Consider the following 21,145-nt stretch of genomic DNA (forward strand, 5'->3'; position numbering starts at 1 on the left):
GCATCTTTACTAGTTTCATTATGTAGAACTTCTAGTGCGTTACATGACTTCAGTTGAATATTAAAATTCTATTCCTTGTTTTTATATCGTAAAATTAGGTGTTATTCGTCCTTTTTTCTTAGATATTTCTACTTTTTAGTATCGACAAGCAAGTAAGAGGAGCGTTGGCTGCTCAGTATTTCTATGATAAAATCGCAGCCCATCTTATGACATTGACATGTTTTTATTTGCATTAGTTGGAAATGTATAAACAAAATATAAATAATTTCCATTTTTTACATCTATAATAAAAAATAATAAGTCTGATTTGAAATTTGATCAAATCAATCATTATGGTTGTCGAAGGAGAATATTATAACGGTCCTTGTAAACTGTTGGAATTGCCCCATGATGTTTTGAATATATTGTTCTCATACTTAGATGCTACGTCTTTATATCATTTAAGCAGGTATGTACAGAATACGAACTATGTACTGAGGAAAAAACGGCCACTTAAAGAATCTCATTTACAACCTGATTGCTTTGACAACAAAGCTATCAATGGATTTGAAAAATACTTATAATATTTAGATTAATTTTCTTTCTACATGCTGTGAAATAATTGAATTGATTCAATATATCTTATAGAAAAAACATATCAATGAATTGGTTATTAAAGCTTTTTACAAGAAAATGCTTTTATATAGGGGTACTTACAAAGCTATGATTGAAAAACTGCATAGTTCACTCTACTCACATACATAACAGTTGATTTGAAATTTGTGAGAGTAATCATTAAATAATTAAAGCTTGAGTGATAATGCCTACCAAATGAATACATGTTTTCCTTAACACGGACAATTGTTTGGAAACTAACTGTTTAGATTGGTTTGGACAATCTATGGTTTGAACTACTACAATCTATGTTTCTTATTAGATTTCAATATTGATTAAATTAATCCTCAACGTATTTTGTTATTAACAATTTGAATGACTTGTATTGAAGCTACTTTTACCTGTTACTAGATTTATTAATAACTGTCTTGATAATCCTGATATTATAATTTTAGGACATGTAACTATCTGAAAGAATTTGTTCTTGATCCTTTATTTTGGAAATATATAGATGCTAGGGATGAACCAAATAGTTTGCATAAAATTGAATATTGTACACAACGACTACACAAAAAGACTGCACATTTTTTTTTAAGAGGCAATTTAACTGTTTCTGATTTACCTGTAAATTTTTTCAAAATTACCAAGTCGTTTGAAAATATTAGGATCTTGGCATTGGAGAATGTTAAAATTAGAGGATCAAAGGTAAGCATAATGTATTATATACATTTATATTTTATTTTGAGATATTCTATTTTTTTGGAATGTGCTTTTTTAATGGTCGCAAAAGGATTTTATTTGAGACTTTCCTTGTAGTTGGACATCTATTCCTAACAACATCTACTTTTACTGACACTACTTGAACTACTCGAGTGTTGCCTCTTCTTGTTTTTTTTTTTGAAAAAATCAATTAGAAATTAATCCAATTATATTTAGATTTGTATTTATAGAAAATTTTATAAACACTGTTCAATTCCATTCAAACTTTTTTCTTAAAGTACCAATTTAATTCTTTCAGGTTGCTTTGAGAGATTTTCCATCGGGATTGGAAGAACTCAGTCTGAGAAGAACGTTCGTCACAAATTCCGAATATTTTTTTCAACATTCTGTTAAAAATATACCGAAATTGAGGGTATCTTTTTTAATTGTTTATTCTAATAATATTAAACTAATTGATTTAATTTTTAGGTATTAATTTTGGATGAATGTGTTTGGGTTACTTGTAGTTTTTTATTGTCTGTTTCTAAATATGAACATTTAGAAATTATTTCTATTGTTAAATGTTTGAGGGTACATCTGAATATGATACCTTATTTGAGCGTCGCCAAACTCGGTTGCAAGAACCTTAAAATTTTCGATTGCAGATTCACAGGTAATATTTGTTTCCATGTACAGTAAATTGACCTTTGTACCATCAATGGATAATTAAATAAATCTCATTAGGTGTAGTTAACAGTGTCCTTATCTTTATGCAGAAAATCTAATGGTAAAAACTAAGATTAGGTTGCAATCAGGAGTCTGGAAAGCAATGGAATATAGGAATGTGACTATACTAAGGTACAAGGACCTCGAATAGCCTCTAACTCTAAGGTATTACTGTCACTCCAACTTCTACAACTTCAGTAGAAAATTTGATAGGCGAGACTGGGAAGATATATCCCTCAATTTCCTATTTCCAAAAGGGCCTGTTTGGTGTATAGATGGGTCAAAGACATAACTGGGAGCAGGAGCAGCTTTCTGTATCCAAGGGCGGTAACGGAAGGCACTATAAAGCTCCACTGTCTAGCCACAATCTTTTAAATATTTAACTGACCAAAAGTAGAGGAAAAACACATCTGAATTTGCTGTGATAACAGACACTACTGGTCTCTACAATTCTCATATCCCATGGTATCATCATGGACAGAAGAGTTGGAGACAGTTTCCTGGACAGGTAGTTGGTAACCACTTCCATAAGACACCCTAAACCACCATAAAAAGTGGTGTCCAAGAAACTGGGGGAAAGTCTCAGTCAACTCGGAAATCAACAAAGGGGTTGATCACTGGTATACAGCAAAGCATCACAAGACAATGGGCATCACACAAGATGCTAAAAGTTTAAAAAAATATGCATATTTTGTAAAAAAATGGGAATTAACTAAAAATTCTCATTCTTAAAACTTAACAGTGAAGATTCAAATTTTTCCAAATTTAATTTTAATTTAGTCCACAAAGGAAAAGTTATAATTTTTTTTAAAATTTGAAATGATAATGGTTAGAGTTAAACAAATATTTTTAATGTACCAGGTTTCCCAAGAATAATTAGATTCCAAACATTTTCTTTTGTTTTTGAGATAATTAAAAACAAGCCTAATCTGGGATTTTTTGCATAGCTATTCAAAAATATATCAAAATACAGTTGACACATGAATTTAATTTTTTTAATTATGAACTAAATCTTTTCTTTCACTTGATGACAATGTCACCTGAACGACAACAGTCTTTTAGTTTGTTTACCACAAGGAAACTAAATAAAAGGGAATGTAATTTGAAATTTAAAATATCTCAATGATATGTTTGTTTCAGCGATTGGTTGCGAGCTTTTACGTACGTTCTATTCAAAAGAAAATCTACAGCGACTATATTTTCAGAGTTTCAAATCGGCCGAATTTGATTACGACGAAAATATTTTCGATTATTCGGGTCGAAAAAATTCGGTACCAGAACCTAATTCAGATTTTAGTATTGCCGATATTCATTTATGCGAATACATGACAACTACAGCAAAGCCTAAAAATGAAGTAGCAAAAATACAAGACAGTGTTTTGTATCGAGATCCTTATCCGGAATGTGAATGCGGTGGAGAAGGATCAAAGGAGCCTTTAAGTAAGAATTATTCCTTCTTTCATCACTAAAACTTTCAAAAAAAACAACTAATTTACAAAAATCTAAGATTATTTTAAATAATTTTAGATTCGAGTGTTGTTTTTCCTGAAGTAGATATTATGCGTATGCCTTCCGGTACAGATGAACAAAAGTTTTTGTGTCGCAAACACATGAAAAACGTAACTAAACTACCAAGCAAAGTTAAAGCATTCTTTCTTTCGCAACAAAAGTTCGATCCAGGTAATTTAACATTAATTATGATTAATTATGATTAATGAATTCACATTCAGCTTCTTCACTAGTATATTTATTTATCATTTTTTTATTCAAATTGGTATTTTTATTGTTAGATATCCATTCAGATCGAGAGTCTACTTCTGACGAAGAAGAAGATGATAATTGCTGCTATTTTGGAATGGGTAATAGTTTAATAGTGCCTACTGCTCATGACCGAACCCCTTCAGTCGGAGAAGAGATGACACTACCAGAAGAGGGTGCAAGAAATCTACATTGTCCGCGTGGTGTTGTTGAACAAGTAGCAGATGATTTAGAAGATATCAGAGATTGGTACAGTATTTATTCTTATTCAAGTTATTTGTTAAAAGGTTCTTCGGGTGGTTTGTAATTATTTAAAATTAAGTTTTGAGTTGAATATTAACAAAAATTAAATTTTCTCATCATGTAAATGTAATTATTGAAGAAAACAAAATTGTCAGAAGTTCCCCAAAGAGTCTAGAAGGTAAACAAATATAAAGGTAATAAAATTGAAAATAAGAATGAAGACAAATTAATAATAGAAGAAATAAACAAGTATAAGATGAATTGGTATGGATATATTATAAGAAGACAGTTTGGAAGCCTAAGTCACCATTGAGAAACGAATGGAGAGACTAAAAAAAAACTGGAAGGATCAAATAAAAGACAGAAGACAAGAAGAGAAAAAACTTTAGATATAAGGCAAGAAATTGGTGCAATAGGGACTGAAACCCTCACAAGACACCTGAAAAGGTAAAAGAAATTCCTCAAAAATTGTTGACAAGTTGAAATTACTTGGTTTTCCAAAATTTCTTTTAAGAAATTTCGTTGATATTCCAGAAAGTGGGTTTAAGAAGAATTGTTGGAAGTTCCGATAAAGAATTAAAAATTTATTACACTATTTGGAAATGGCGTTCGTATTTGATTTAAAGTGTAATTGAATTTTTAAGAAATTGTTCCAATTTTCTAAACAGTTCAAAAACGTCGAAATATTGGTTTAGTTTTCCTAGAATATCCAGAAATGGCTAGATTTTTACAGGAAAGTTATTTGTTTTTTGAAAAATTGAAATGAACTTACAATTTTATCTGGTTGTTTAGGAATTGTTTTAATTTTGGATTTAAGAAATTACTGAATGTATTTTCTGCTTTTTAAACTCTTAAAAATTATATTCATTTTTTCCAAAAATATTCCGGGCATAATATTTTAAGGATTTAATGAGGTTATCAAAAAATTTACATAATTCTACCAAAATCATTTCATTTTCAAGTAAATATTAAAAATTTCAATAAATTTTCGAGAAATATTTCCAAATTTTCACAAAAAAGGCAGAACATTATTAAACTTTTGAGGAATTATTTGAGTTTACCAAGAGAGCCAGAATTTTCAAAAAATGGTTTAATATACCAAAAAAAACCAGACAAACAATCTCAAATCTTCCAGAAAGAAATATTTTCAAATTTCCCAGAAATGACAAGAACATCATCAAACTCCTAAGAAATTTTTGAATTCTCCAAAATTCTTTTCGAAAGGCCTGATTTTCCCAAAATGATCCAGTTTCGAGAAAATTTTTTTTCTTCAAAAAAATCCAGAACAATACTGAATTCTTGAGTTGCACCAAAAATTGCTCAGATTTTCTAAAATATTTAGAACTGTACCAAACTTTTGAGAAATTTTTATACTGAAAAATTCAGAAATTTATTGTAGTGATATATAGCTTCAATTTTTCATTCAAAATATGATTGAAAAATTGTGTCAAATGACCTACTCATTCAAACTATTATTTCTCATCCCCCTGTATCTTTAACCCCCTCATAACACACACAAACTCAATTAGAGAAGGTTAGATTTACTATAAAGTACAAACAATATTTGAATGTGATGTGTAGTGAATTTTTATTTTTCCAGCGCAAATAATTCTCCTAGTACATCAAGATATGGTGTACGAGGAAGTTCCTTAGATTACAGAAATTTGAAACGACCACATAGAGATAACGATGAAGACATGCATGACATTGGACAAATAAAAAAGGCGAAGAAGAATAACAATACACCCTTCGATGGGTTAACCAACGAAGCGCGGGAAGCTTTAGTGAATGATTTAGTAAAAAGTATAGATGACGTTAATTCAAGAATACAGAGAATCGTAAGAGCTGGTTCTAGTAGCATACACACTAGAAATACACAAACAAGATCACAACCGTAAGTTCATAAATTATATTTGGATTAATTTTTTTATTTCACATTTTATTACAACAGTACACATTTTTGTTAAGAGGATCTGCTAATCATCTGGTTGGGTGAAGATTGCGAAGAATCATAGATTTACATGATCCTAATGGGGACCCACATCATCATTAATTGACTCCAAGTGTTCTTTAGACACTTGAAGTTCCATTATTTTATATCAATGTCTCTCTAATGACCATACATATAATTATTTATAGCCTTTTGTACAATTTAGAAGCGGTCTGTAAACAGATACGAGGTCTTTAATAGTTTAACTAATTTTTTTATTCTTCAATACATAATTTATTCCAAAGTAGTTTTAATGTTTTAATACAAGGAATATGGTCAACCATCATTGATTAGCCCAGAGATACATTACAATTATTCTATGTGACTTTCCCACTCTTTTCAGTCACATTAATGTTCACCATTATTGGCAAAGTTTTTCCAATTTGTGATCTAGTTTTTCCTTTATTGCTCTCTTCTTTAGGATGTATCCAATTAATACCATTCACTATTCTTTCTAAATGTCTCTTTCAATGGTTTTTTTTCGTGATTTGAATATATCTGAATTATTATTTATTCGTTAAATAAATTCTAACATCACAGACTTTGTGTTGATCAGTTTTTATAAGTTATTAAAATTCTTAATAAGTTTAAAATTTTTGTCGATTTCTATAAATTACAAAAAGTGGAAAATTTACATTTTCAATATTTATTGTTCAATAAAACACCCAAAAACCATAAATTTTTTTCTCTGAAAACTGTACTTAAAAATTTTTTTCGAGTAATGTCGCATTTTTTACACAAAATAAAAACGAAGAGTTTGAAAAAGAAACAATTGAATATAATAATTTGAACAGTTTTTACAAATTATTAAAAAAAATTTGAAAAAGCAAAAATTTGTGTAGTTTTTGCACATTTTTCTCAATTTTGTACAGTTTTTCCGTGCAATCAAGATAAAAATTATACATAAGTTTGAAAACCAAAATTTCAACACTTTTATTGGTCAAAAAAAATCCAAAATTCAAAACATGTCGAATTATTTGTTAGAAAAAACAAATGAATATCATAATTTGCACAGTTTTTACAAATTATTAAAATTCTTGAAAATTTAAAATTTTTGCAGTTTTCTCTAAATTCACAAAAAGTTGAAAAACTAACATTTTTTTCCATTTTGCTCATTTTTTTTAACACACTTTAAGAAAAAATGAGACCTAAGTTCAAAAACCATAATTACAACTCCTTTTTTCCGTTGATAAAATAATTATATATATAAAATATATAATTTATTACCAAAAAACATATTTTTATACACAAATTAAATCATGGTAGAATTCACTCAAAGTTTCAAAGGAAGAACGACGAAAAAAATCCTAACCTAACCTAAAAAATATTAATTTTTTATAACCTAAAATTGAGTAGACCCCCCATTGCCAAATAATAACCTTATTAACAATGCATTGTTTGAGGCATGTTGATTTTTTTAAGCTGTCATAAATATTTTGATTGAACAAGGAATTTTTTATCAAATTAGATAATTCAAATTTTTGTCTTTTTTCTATCAATTCAGATTTATATATTTAAATATTTTTTTAGAGAATGTCAGCCATCAACCTCCAGATCCGTAAATGGACATCCCAATAACGAAACGTCGCAACCATCTTCCAGCTCCACAATAACAATAAGTCACGATTTTATCAATCGACCTTCTTGTTCCACAATCAAAATTAATAGAAATGGAAATGATGCTTCCCCTAAAGCCGATGAATCAACTGGACGTAACAGGATCGTAAGGGAAATACGAGAAATACGGTAAATTTTTTATTATACAACTACTTTTCTGGTTATAGGTGTAAAAGACAAGGTTAATTATCTTCAACTAAAAGCCAAGGGTCTTAACAATAGTTTCATTGGTCTTCTTCTTCCTCTTTCAATAGGACCAGGTCCTGTTCAATCCTGTACGTTTGGCCCTCTTCTTGGATCTTCCTGAGAAGCTGAACTCCTAGGTTAGGTGTGTTCGGTCTCTGAGTTTTAGCCTATCTGTCTTCTGGCATTCTTTCTGCGTGATCCCTACAGAATCTTTTTCGTGCCCTGACCCATCTCACAACATCCTGTACGTCCAATTCTTTTCTTATGTCATAATTTTTATTGGTGTTTGCTAGATTCAATAAGAACAGACTAGAAGGAGATAAACAGTGATATATTGATGTTCTTTTTATCTCTGTCAGAAATTGGGGCCCATTTCAATATCTATCTTTAAAATTAACTCTATGCTTCTTTCACACAACACAACTAATATGCCCCTTTTTGCATGCAGTCTCTATTAAATGACCGCTGCCCTATAAATTTGATGATAATGAAAAAACTTTTTTGTCATAGTGAGAATTTCAAATTATTTCTTTTTTCAGAATATTTTCAAGGGATGATATTCCAAATAATCAAGATAGATGGAAAGTTAAATGGAAAATACCCTTAAGGCGCCTTTCCCTTCGAGGCTATAAAAACATCAGCGATAGTACATTGAGCCACCTCAAAAATTTAGATATAGAATTAATTGATCTCACTTATACCAGTGTAACTAAAGTCGGAATTGATAATTTTCTTGTGCACAATCCTAATTGTCGAGTGATACATCCCTTATATTGTGTTTGCAAACCTAAAATTACCTTATTTTAATCGATGCGTTTTAAAATAAACATTTTACATAATAAATGTATTTATGTAAGGAAATATTTATTTTATTCAATCAAAAATTTCTTCACATTTCTGTCTCGTATTACTTCCCTTTTTTCGTTACCCTAAATGTTTTCAGGTCGTCGCACTTGGTTTTTGGTTTACTTTGTATTGGTTTCCAAGTAACAGGGATTTTTTTATTTGCAATCTATAATAATTACTATAATAAACAAATTGTATGATATTACAATTCTTTTGGCACGCCTGACAGGAATCCGTTGATCTCTTTTTTTATGTAAGACGAGCCTTGGTAGCTGATACCACAATCTTGTACTCCTCCAAAGAAAGGAAACCCAATAAATTGATATTCTGGTGTTTTTGAGACACGTCTGCCTGTCGAGTAGCTCTTGCAAATACTGCTCTAGGTAGGACAGCTCGGAAGAGCATCTGCCCTGGTAGTATTGGTAAAATAGAATCAGGTCGGCAACTTTTCTTCTATTCTCTAAACTGTCATAGTTTCTGATCAACTCGGGATCGTCTATAAGTTTATCTATTGGGAATAGTCTAAAACTCGTTAAAACCTATTAATTAGTTCGTATGATAACCAAGTTCAGAAAGTGGAGATAAAGATTTTACTTTCAGTCTCTGAAGACGATGGCTTGATTCAATAACTAAAAGCAGACTTCAGTTTATAAAGCCGATGTTTTGGTTCAATAACCAAGTGCAGTTTCTAAAGCCAATGGACTTGGTACAATAACTAAGTTCAGAGACTCCAGTCTCTGAAAATGATGACTTGGTTCAATAACCAAGTTCTAAGACTTCAGTGTCTGAAGACGATGACTTGGTTCAATAACCAAATTCAGAGAGTGAAGGTAAAGATTTTGCTTTCAGTCTCGGAATACAATAACTTGGTTTGATAACCAAATTTGGAGAATTAAGTTTAAGAGTTTACTTTAAATATCTGAAGAGAATGACTTGGTATGATAACAAGTTCAGTGTCTGAAGGCGAATATTGTGGTTTCAGTCTCCGAAGACGATAACTTGGTTTGATAAGGTTCAGAAATAGAAGGTGAAAGTTAACGATCAGTTTCTGACTATATTGAAACTTCTTATACAACTGGTTTGTTCAATCACGAAAAAGCATCTGTTTTTTTTCTATGATATACCTCTTCCGATTTTCTTGTATTGCAACATTGCCATTATACCAATGAGGTATAATACCATATAGAAAATATTAGAAAATGAGCAGAGGACGCCATTCATATTTGTGATCAAAAGAAGCTATGAGCACTACATTGAAGTACAAATACTTTTCATTAACCTCTAATAAGCATATCTGAGATGGTTTTGGAAATATTGAATTTTTTATAAAATCATGTAAAATTTTTTTTTTTTAATTTCTTGATTTTTTGACAATATTGAAAATATTCATGTATAGTCAAGGTATGCGAAAATAATGGTAGGTTCTGGAAAAAAATGTATCGTGAAAATCCAATTTTCACGAGTTTTCCTCAACGATAATTTTTCCGGTGCAGTTGATATCTTTTTCAAATTTCCTTATCAAAAAACCCTTTGTACAGAAATTTACTAAAATCAGAAACACATTTTTCTTTCTATTTTCATACAAAGGGCTCATTACATTATTGATTACAATGTTGCCAATACTTACAACAAAATCGTGAAAAATGTGTATATAACGCTCCTTATCTCGAATACGGATGGTGCTACGAAAATTTTTTATCAAGCAGAACCCAATAATTTTCTAGTTTTCTACCTATCAAGGAAACGAGGTGACTTTGCTTTTGGTTGCAATATCCAGTATATATAAACCGATTTCGTAATAGCAAAAAAAGAATTAGTAGAATTGCTGCATGGGAATAAATGAAAAGAAAACTCAAAAATAGATACATAATTTTTTGTATTAAAAATAATTAATTTCCTAAAAATTAACTCGATAATTCCACAGCTTACATAAGGCGATCTTTTAAAATATTTAACGTAAATGCTCGTGTTTTATCGTTATCAACAGCTAACGTTCCTTTTTAATAAGCCGATATATAATTATTCAGCAGTTATATCAAAATTAATTAACACAGAATAAAAATAAAAAAATACAGGGAAGTTAACCGAAAACTACGCTCCCTGTTTTTTGTATTTATATATATGTATATATGTAACAAGAAAGACAAATAAGAATAATAATCATTAGTAAACATTGTTCGTCAAAAATACTAATACAAAATATGAGCTGACAAAAATTGTAATATTAATATTAATAATAACTTTTTGTTTATTAAAAAGTAGTAGTACTAATACTCCTGTTCACTTTTTTACCTATCAATCTGGAATTAATTTTTGTTGAACTAGGCAATTTAACGGTTTCGCTGGCAATTGTTTTTATACATATAGCCGCTTCTTTAAGTTGCTTCACCAACATTTCATTTCTCAATTTTTCCGCATTTAATTCTCGAGTTAATTCTGCTTTCGATTTGGTACTGTCTGGAAATAACGCCCTGTTGTGTAATATCTGCGCAGATGACGGTCTAAAATAAAAAAAATATTATAACACAATTATTTTCTCGCCAAAAAAGGGAAGGATTTTATAAATTCACACTTTCACTGTTAGAACTTTACATTTTCTAATTATTAGCAACTTCACCCCATCCCCCGATTCATCTAAATCCCTTGCAAATTGTCAATAAGTTTTTTTTCTAATAAAAAATATTTTTGGACATTTTCTGAGTCAGTGCTAATTAGGGCGAATTTTCTCCCACTTTAAATATTTGGACCTCAGAAAGGCAACTTAAATGACTAAAAATCATTTTCTCATTAGTTCCTTCCTGTAAAATTCAATGAGAACGTGTGGCCTGATTTAGATAGTTTCCTTTCTCCTGAAACTTTTACAGAAATGTTCTATGCAATAGGCATCCGTGTTCCATTTCTGAGTAGTGTATTCTATTATTGTTTGATTGCTGTAGGACTAGGAACCCAAACTATTTCCTGTTTTGTCTCAGATAGTTTTTCCAGCAATTTTATGTCACCTGCAGCACCAATTCCTTTTTGTGGTTTTGAACCATCTGTGTACCACTTGATGATATTTTAGGTGTGGCTTCAAGAAAATCGGATCTTTGTAATCTGAAACATTTTATGTACTAGCATGTCATTCTAGCACTTGATCGTCTGTAGTTTCCTCCTCTTTCCCACAGAATCTACTCTCGATTGTTTGTGCTAGACACATTCATCATTGGAATATTTTTGAAGTGGTAATATCTTATTAGGAAAACACTGAGAAAGTCTAGCTTGTTATTGTGCTAAAATCCAATTAGTTACCTAATCTAGTTGTTTAGAAGAAATTTTTTAAGGATATTCAGCCTTGGTAGGCTCTTCCAGAGGCTTCTCTTGCTCCTAAAACTATTATAGAAAGCTTACAGGCTAATAAAAGGTATTTGTACCCCTTTTTTTGGCTAGTATTTAATTTATTTCTTTCCTGTGTGACTAGGAACTAGGATTTTTATGTACCACTTAATGATATTTTGAGGGTGGTGTTTTCCATTTTTCATACATAGTACAGTAAAAAGAAGATAAACTTACAATTATAATCGAATTTAAAAATTTTTTTAAAAGAATAATTTGTAGTGAATTAAAAAAATGAATTCATACCTGTGTGTAGGATCAGGATGTATCATTTGTTTGATAAGGTCAATAAGATCACGACTTAATTTTTGAGGTAAAGTAGGCAGTTCTCCATTTCGTAATGAATGCCACTTGTCTCCATTTTTCGGTAAAGCGCCAGCCCCAGCAGCTTCTAAGGCTGTAAGTCCCAATGCAAAAATGTCAGCTTTCGTTAAATGTGTGTAATCTTCATGAAGAATTTCGTTAGGCAGGTAACGACTATCACCTTCTTCGACCTAAAAAAAATTATATTATTTACCAGTATATTTTAAAAAGTATTGTTGAATTTTTAAATGAAATAGTTTTATAGAAATAAAAATACCTGTGGATTTTGTATGCTTGTTACATGACCCAAATCGCCAATTTTATAAGTCAGTTCTTCCTCCAATAATGAATTATCATCTAAGTCCTCAAATCCGTCATCTGCTGAATCATAATTAGTACCATGCATCTTCTTTTCTCGAGAAATGAATATGTTTCCCGGTTTAATATCCAAGTGAACCAAACCTTCAGAATGGATGTATCTAAATAAACAAATAAAATAGATTCAGTAGCCCCCAAAAAAAAATATATATTGCTGTCGCAGAATTATTAAAGTAGAATTCTAGAAGCATTCCACGGCCTCAGGAACCATTCAAATATTATGTAAGCAGATGCCTTACAATTATCTTTTCCCCCTTATCAACAAAATTAATACCTTCTACCCCCTTATAGGCTTACATAATACTTGAAGACTCCTCAGGTATATTTGAGAAAGATGAAGAATGTTAATAAGAATAGTACATTTGATTTTTAACAAAAAATTACATAACTCAATAGGTATTTACCTTAAACCCTCTGCGACATGCAGTAACATTGTCCGAAGTTCTTGTGCACTAAGTGGCTCTTGTGATATTTTATCTGCCAATGAACCTCCGTTACAATATTCGTTTTGAATTATCATATGATTATCTTCAGCCCAGGCAGAATAATATCGAACTACATGTTGATGTTTCCCTAAAGGTTAAAAAAAAATGTATTTTGTAACCACCTCAAAAAAATTTAGAAAAGGCATAAACAAACCAAAAGAATTTTGATTCCATTTTGGATTTTAGGCTATGAAGAGGTTTGTAGGAAAAATGACTTTTTTCTTAAATTGATATTAAAAAAGACATCAAGTTGTATATACGAATTACACAATTACATTATCTGACATGTGTCTCGATAACCAAATTATTGTCTTCAGAGACTGTTATCGAAACGCGCGTCAGACAATGTAATTGTAATAGTAGTGGTAGTGTAAATAGTGTGTTCAGTAACATTACAGGCAAAGCGACTCATTTAAAATTAGCATTACCTAAAACAGCATGTGCATAAACTTCATTAAGAGCAGTTTTTTCAAAAACACTCCCAGCTACAGGTTTTGTTGATTTTTTCACCGCATAAACACATCCATCCAATCTATTAACACATTTGTAGACACACCCAAAGTGTCCTTTACCTAAAAGAAGTATATAAACATTTATAGAGCATACTGAAATGAAAATAAAATATAATTTTGGTCACACAATTTTTTCAAATTTACACTAATCATATAAACGAGAGGATTGGAGAAACTGCAAGATTCAATGCCTTTAACAGTCAAAAAGAAACACCAAAACAAATAACAATAGAAATATATCCAAAAGTAGTCATACCATATTGAAATTTAGATCAGAAACAAAATATAAAGTATATAAATAAAATTAATAAGAAAAAATAGAGTATAAAACAAGGTACGACAAAATGAGGAATAACATTATGAGAGAAAAATCCAGTTTAAAACTAATTCAAAACAAAATTGAGGAAGGAACTTACACAGAAACAATAACAAAATATGAAATAAATAAATGACATTAATAAGAAAATAAATGATAAAACAACAAGATATGACACAATAAGGAATAAGATTATGAGAGAAAAATCCAATTTAAAACTAATTCAAAAGAAAAATGAGGAAGATATGACAAAATAAGGAATAACGTGATGAGAGAAAAATTCCATTCAAAACTAATTCAAAAATAAAATTCAGGAAGGAACTTAAGCAAAATCGATAACAAAATATGAAGTATATAAATAAGATTAATAAAAGGAAATTGAGGATAAAAGAAGACACAACAAAATAAGGAATAACATTATAAGAGAGAAATTTAATTGAAAACAAAATTGAGGGAGGAAAACTATGATGATTTTGACCATGTCATTAAAAGAAAACCAAAGAATAGCTGAACAATAGAAATAAATATGGCAGGTAAAAACTAGGAATAAGATGGCAGCAAATGAAACAAAAGACATAGGAGAGAATGGAAAGAGCTGTGAAAAAAGGACACTACTCCAACAAGTCTTACATCTGAAATGGAAGAAAGGCATCAGGATTAAAATAAACTAAAAAAATAACATTCATCTTGGTTGCAATTTAAAGATAGTAAAGAAGAAAAACAAAGAAAACAGGTTTGATAACAAAATAATTATTGAAAATTAAGTATGATTATTAAATAAAACTTTGAAATATTAATAAATTAACAATTATGCATAGTTTTACACAGATATAACAATAAATCAATTCAATTTTTTATTCATACTTGATAATAAATGAACTGAAATTAACCAACTACTGAATCGTTTAAAACTTAAAAGATAAATTATCAAGTTGAAATTAGCAATTACCTATCAATTCCAGTTCCAAAAATTCTTGATGATATCTAGAAATATTATTTTCCTGTAGAGCTACTCGTTTTGTTGGCTGTTCTATTTCCACATCTGATGCATCACTTTCATTCAAATCACATTTAGGTGGTTTCATGTCAGGCGATCCCAACAAAGATCTTATGGATCTACTCCTTTTCTTTGATAATAAAATACCTAAAAAATGTTTCTAGGTAAGTTGGAGTTCAACTGTATTGTGTTTTTAAATTATAACTAAACTTACAATAATTGATTCCTAATTTATCAAGCATTTCATACACGAAACACATGGGCTTGACACTCATAAGCTTAGCACACAAGAATCAATCAAAACTTCGGTGAGCTTTGTGTCAATTATCAAAGTTCGAAACAAACTTGCTGTATCCAAAATATAACTAATTCGAATGATTGAATACAAAATATGAATACTACAGAAGTACATCTTTGTAACTAAAATTTTTACTATAGATTACCTTCTTAGGCAATTTTATAGTCTTTTTTGGTCAGGAATTTGTTTCTGAATCAATTGAGTAAGAGAATTCTATTTTGAGACGCCCACAGGTGTGACTTCTTTTTAAAGACAGATTGACATTGACCACAATTCTATAGTTTGTGTTCAACGCACAATTTTGAACCTCATGAAGTCCAAATATCTATCTGGTGGGGCAAAAGTAAAACGCAACTGTGTTTGACGCACAGATTTTAAAAACGACAATTTGGAACATGCGTTCATATGTCTTCTTCATTGAATAATAATTCGTATTCCAAATTTGTTTCTGAATCCAGTTTGTGTTTAAAAAACATTTTGAAACTCATGAAACCCAATCATTTTTCTGGTGCTTAAGGGGCAAGGAAGAATCAGACATTATTTGACACACAGATCTCAAAATGAGAATTTGGAACATGCGGTTGAAATTTACACACTCATGTGCTTGAATGGGTTTTTGAATTGTACATTTGGAAAGCAAGTAAATGTAAATAATTTATTAAATAGATAATAAAACCAAATTGTTACAGACACCTGTAACATATTAGTTAATTGTGATTTTTGTAATTTTAAGAGAATGAAATACAAATGGTTTGAAATTGAAACACTATGATTATCCCAAGTAACAAAAAATTTCGTACAACTATTAACTTAGCTCAACTCATTGTTTATTCTCTCAATAGTTTATAAACCAAAATAATATTTAGATTTATGTGATTATTAATTATATTATTGTTAACAATATACAGTTCTGTTTTATTAAAATAAAAAGGACAATTCATTGTGGAATACATCAAAAAAATGAATATGAAAGATTGAACAATTAATTAACTAAACGAATTACAAATTAAATCTATTTATTATGTTTTTAATTGCTAATATCCTAGTAAATGAAGTAGTTTTCAATTGAAAAATTTCATCTGTATATTGACAAAGAAATTAACAGATATACATTGAAAGAGGTTCATTGTTTTTTTTACATTAAAATTTTTAGATAATCTTAATTTTAACTACATACATTGATGTCTATCAAAAAAGTTATCAAGTTGAATAAAAGATATTTTTAAAACCTAATAGAATAATTAGTTATAATTACCATTAGGTGTAAATGGATTTACATTAGCTGCTGGCCTTTCTTCTTTTCTCGGATATGCCGTTGCTACGGCCCTAGGTTTACCAAATAATCTGCTTCTCGGAACAGGTGTGTCTGCTGATGAATTGTGTATAATGGTCTTTGGTGTCAAAGGACTATCAAATAATCTTAAAGCCCTAACTCTCTTATAAGGAGGACTAAATGAAACAGTCTTTGGTCCAGGTGTTAAATTGTTATCACATCCAGAAAATTCTAATTTTCTTGGTCCATGTTCTTGCTTAGGGCTACAGAAAGCTACATGATCACTAGTATCAATATCACAAGACAATTCAAAAGACATATCGCAACCTGACGATGTATCTAACTCATCTGGTTCGTTCAACTCCTCTTGTAGACTTCTCGCGAAAGACATTTCGATAACTGAAATTCACCAAATTTAAAAAAATCACTTTTACTTATTTCTAAAAAATTTTTTCCGTAAACAAAACACGCCATTCATAGGAAACGGTTAATTTGATGTTTAATGCATCTGCAATTCAATTAGACCAATCGTAAAGCTTGAAATCCAAATTATCATGTCAGATTACTTTTGATTGGTTGAAAACAATGTATATCAGCGACGTCTTACGGAGGGATAATAAACTAAGCAGATAAATAGGTTTTGTTTGATATTCTAAATTAAATTTAACGTTTAAAAATATGATTTACTCAGATGTATTTTGGATTCTCATTTATTAACGATCAACCGTTCTTAAAAAGAATCTTTCTTCCCAAAATATATTTATAATTAACAAATTTTTACGGCGTCTATCTGTGTGGAACGAGTATGTTCTGTAGACACGTTTACATATATATTTTAGCAACCATTTTTGGATTTAAGTCTAAAATTATTATAGTAAAAAAATCAAAGTTTGGTTAGCAAATTAATAATTTAGGATATATTTGACAATAATACGGCTTTTCAGAAATTATGCTCATAGTTTCCGAAATGTTCTAATGAGAAATACCGTAATTAAATTGAAGTTTGGATCATAGACATTTAGTAATATTACTATGTCTATGGTTTGGATGTTATATATATGGTAACACCATAGACATATAAATTCTAGACTGTTGTATAGATATGAATAAATTAAAAAATGTGTGCCAATTTTAGAAAGAAACAGCCTCTTGTCTAAGATAGACCTAAAAAGATAAGGGAATAAAGAAATAGAACGGTGGAAGGAGCACGCTACAACAAATTAAAAGGAACCACTTGTCAGATATAGCTTTACTGAAACTTTCTTCGGATATCATATTAATATTGGAACACGAATTTCATCGAACGAACAGTCTACAATTACTAGGTCTATGGATATTTTCTTTGATTCATATTTATAATCATCGAACTCGATAAATAAATTTATAGAGTTCGATGTTTATAATATACCTCATAGTGACATTGTTTTTTATACAATACGTATATGAGTTGGTAGCATTGTTTGATTACACTGTTTTAAACTTAAAATTCCAAATAAACGTATTTATCTTAAGTAGAACTGATTGTTTGGGAATGTTTCCGTCTTAATTTTTTAATTCATATAATTTAAATTATAATAAATAAATTAACCTGTTTATGAAGCTAATGCAAAAGATTAGTTATGGACTCTGCTATTACTATTGGTGGCTATATAGTTCCAAACGAAGTGAACAGTGAATTTTATAATACGACGCCTGCGACAATGGAACAAGATTCTGAAATAAATAGGATTTGTAAAGAAATATCATATTCTACAGAAACCATTAAACCAAATGATGTATATAGTGTTTTGATAGATAATGTATACGACCCTTCTAAGTTTTGGTTAATCTTGCACGTAAAGGAAAGACAACTATTTGAACAATATATAACTAATTATTATAAAGAGAAGAAAATTCTAATGACGGAGAATCATATAAAAATGTATGCAACCTGCATAGTGTGTATAGATTCTGTATATTATCGTGCAATTGTTTTACCTACACTTCTACAAAATAAAGCAAAATTACGTGTCTTTTTAATAGATTATGGCCAGTGTGTGAATATTGCATTAGATAATATATTTTATATTTTTAAGAAACATAGAACTGTACCTAGATTTGCTATAAGAGGAGCATTAGCAGATGTAGTACCAATAAGTAAGTAAACGATTCTAATTACTTCTTTTAGATAATTAATTTAAAGTTTGGCCTTAACTTACAAGTAGTTTACCGTATTTAAATGTAGTAGTGTCATACATAGGATTTATGTAAAACATTGGAAAAGCCAGTGACTGTTCTTAAAAACCAAATGTTTAACAATTAACAAAAAAACTTATGTATGTACATTGTTTATTCAATGATTGGATGGAAACTACTATATGTAAAGCACTTTTATCATAAGCAAATACAGCTAAATGAATAAACACATTTTATTTCATCATTTCTTTTCTATAAATACAATTGATTTATGTTTTGTAGATTTGGAAATGGTTATCATAAAAAAATCCCAAATAACTCAGTTTACTTTTTCCATTTTGCTAGTTCCTTTCTTTCACTGTTCTCAAATTTCTTCTAATCTCTTCGAACCATTTTTTCCTTGTATGTATGTATGTAGATATTGGGGTGTCATATACACTGTAACCCAAAGGATTATAGTGTCCCCCTTTTAAGCTGCGATAATGATAGTGTTCTGGTATAATAGTAAAATTTTTTTTCCAGATCGTCATGAACCATGGACTCGAGCAGATCTATATGAATTTTCATTGTTAATATCAGAAAAACAACTCTTAGCGAAAATAATAGAAATAGATTCCCAAGAAAAAGTGTTGCACATAGCTTTGTTCAGCGTTAACAAATCTGCAGTTGTTTCCATAAACAAAAAGTTGATTGAAAATGGTATAGCTACGCACGGAACGTGGATTTACAATTCTAACTATAAAATAAGCAAATATAGAAGGAAAATCAAATACATGCATTTGATTCCTACTTTTCACGCTATCGAAACTGGTATGGTGCCATCATCTTTATGGGAACAAAGTTTAATCAAAGAAGTACCATTGGATTTATTACAGAGACCTTATTATGAATACCAGAATATTAATTGCAGTATTTTTGATAGTTAGCAATAAAAGGGATCCATGTAACTTACTGAAGAGAGATTTTAATATACTGTAAAAAAAATATAAACTCCACTTATGAAATCGAAGTTTTTATGAAATTATTAATTACACAATAATGTTTCAAACACATCTTCAACGAGCTTACTACCTCAGGCTTTATTTTCTGAAGCCTGCCTGGTAAAGATGGAATTAAAAGGACCTATTCAGTAGTGAGATGAGCCTACTATGGACTTGGTGTTTGTCTCTACTCAAGCTCATTGAAGATGTCTTCACTTCAGAGATATTTGAATGATTTGTTCAGTAGTGAGCTGAGGCTACCTCAGACGTTATTTTCTGAAGCCTGGTCTGGTAAAGATACAGTTAAGAGGACCTATTCGATAGTGAGATGAGCTTACTATGGACTTGGTGTTTGGCTCTACTCAAGCTCGTTGAAGAGGCTACCTCACATTATATTTTCTGAAGCCTGGTCTGTTTAATATGCAGTTAAAAGGACCTATTCGGTAGAGAGATGAGCCTACCATGGATTTGGTGTTTGGCTCTACTCAATCAGTAATGAGCTGTGACTACCTCACACTGTTCAGAAGGGAGTTGAGGCTACTTCTTCAATTTTCTGTAGCCTGTCAGGTCATAATAGATCCTTTGGGTAGCAGTCTATAAGATTAACCCCAATATCCATATACATGTAGGGATATCTTGGTTGTCTAGGGTTTTCTTCGTAAACAGCCGGGTAATGGAAAACACTTTATTATTATGGAATTCAAACAATGACAACACTTTACTTATATACAATTTAAATAATAGAACTAAGGTTGATAGTAAAAATATATGTGTGGTTGATACGTTAAATGAGTGGGAAATCGTATTTATCGCTCAGGAATTTGTCTTAATTGCGCGGGAAATCGTCACAAGCGCATGGAAAATCGAATTCATAATACGTAAATTCGTCTTACTTGCGCTGAAGTTGCTTTAATTAAACGGGGGTTTTACTCAAGAGTAAATTTCGTCTTAATTGCTAGGGAAATTGTCTTAATTACGCGGGAATTTGCCTTAATTACATGGGAAACTGTCTTAATTATAATGGACTTCATCATGTCCACGCAGGAGTTTGTCTTAATTAAGCGGGAATTTACCTTATACAGGAAATCGCCTTAAATACACGGAAATTTGGCAATTGCGTCTTAATTAAGCGATAAATTGGCTCAATTTCGTGATAATTTGGCTTAATTACACGGAAAATCGCCTTAATTAGAATTAATTATGCGGGCCTTCGTCTTAATTGCGTATCCTTCTGTGTCTTATTCCCGACTGACTCGAATGCTATATGGCATTAGGCTGCTTGAATAGAGCTCGTGTTTCATGCGTGACTGGTATGAAGTAGAGAAATAATCTTAATCCTACATACATATATAGTAAACGATGTAAGAAAAAATGGTAAAGAATAACTTATTTACGTA

At 30.2% G+C, this 21,145-nt stretch overlaps 3 protein-coding genes across 4 annotated transcripts; 2 read left to right on the forward strand and 1 right to left on the reverse strand.

Annotated features, from left to right (window-relative positions):
* Positions 1-22: 22 nt before the first annotated feature.
* Positions 23-8,674, forward strand: LOC130445658 (uncharacterized). 2 transcript variants are annotated; one of them, XM_056781421.1, is made up of 10 exons: positions 23-448; positions 1,050-1,299; positions 1,613-1,726; positions 1,783-1,966; positions 3,160-3,459; positions 3,547-3,699; positions 3,810-4,026; positions 5,621-5,914; positions 7,541-7,756; positions 8,353-8,674. In XM_056781421.1, the coding sequence occupies exons 1-10, from the start codon at positions 333-335 to the stop codon at positions 8,618-8,620; spliced, it is 2,112 nt and encodes a 703-aa protein (XP_056637399.1). In that variant the 5' UTR covers positions 23-332; the 3' UTR covers positions 8,621-8,674. The 2 variants fall into 2 exon arrangements, with proteins under 2 accessions (XP_056637399.1, XP_056637400.1); XM_056781422.1 differs by lacking the exon at positions 7,541-7,756 and having other exon boundaries at positions 214-448.
* A 1,829-nt stretch (positions 8,675-10,503) lies between these two features.
* Positions 10,504-17,146, reverse strand: LOC130445659 (wee1-like protein kinase). The gene is made up of 7 exons (XM_056781423.1): positions 16,576-17,146; positions 14,975-15,169; positions 13,626-13,769; positions 13,117-13,285; positions 12,612-12,813; positions 12,278-12,525; positions 10,504-11,160 (listed from the first exon to the last, which is right to left on the reverse strand). Exons 1-7 carry the CDS (start codon positions 16,982-16,984, stop codon positions 10,911-10,913), a joined length of 1,617 nt encoding a protein of 538 aa, XP_056637401.1. The 5' UTR covers positions 16,985-17,146; the 3' UTR covers positions 10,504-10,910.
* An 858-nt stretch (positions 17,147-18,004) lies between these two features.
* On the forward strand, positions 18,005-19,772 carry LOC130445661 (tudor domain-containing protein 6-like). Its single transcript, XM_056781426.1, has 2 exons — positions 18,005-18,729; positions 19,291-19,772. Exons 1-2 carry the CDS (start codon positions 18,213-18,215, stop codon positions 19,692-19,694), a joined length of 921 nt encoding a protein of 306 aa, XP_056637404.1. The 5' UTR covers positions 18,005-18,212; the 3' UTR covers positions 19,695-19,772.
* Positions 19,773-21,145: the final 1,373 nt, after the last annotated feature.

The sequence above is a fragment of the Diorhabda sublineata genome, chromosome 6, assembly GCF_026230105.1.
Source record: "Diorhabda sublineata isolate icDioSubl1.1 chromosome 6, icDioSubl1.1, whole genome shotgun sequence".
NCBI lineage: Eukaryota > Metazoa > Arthropoda > Insecta > Coleoptera > Chrysomelidae > Diorhabda > Diorhabda sublineata.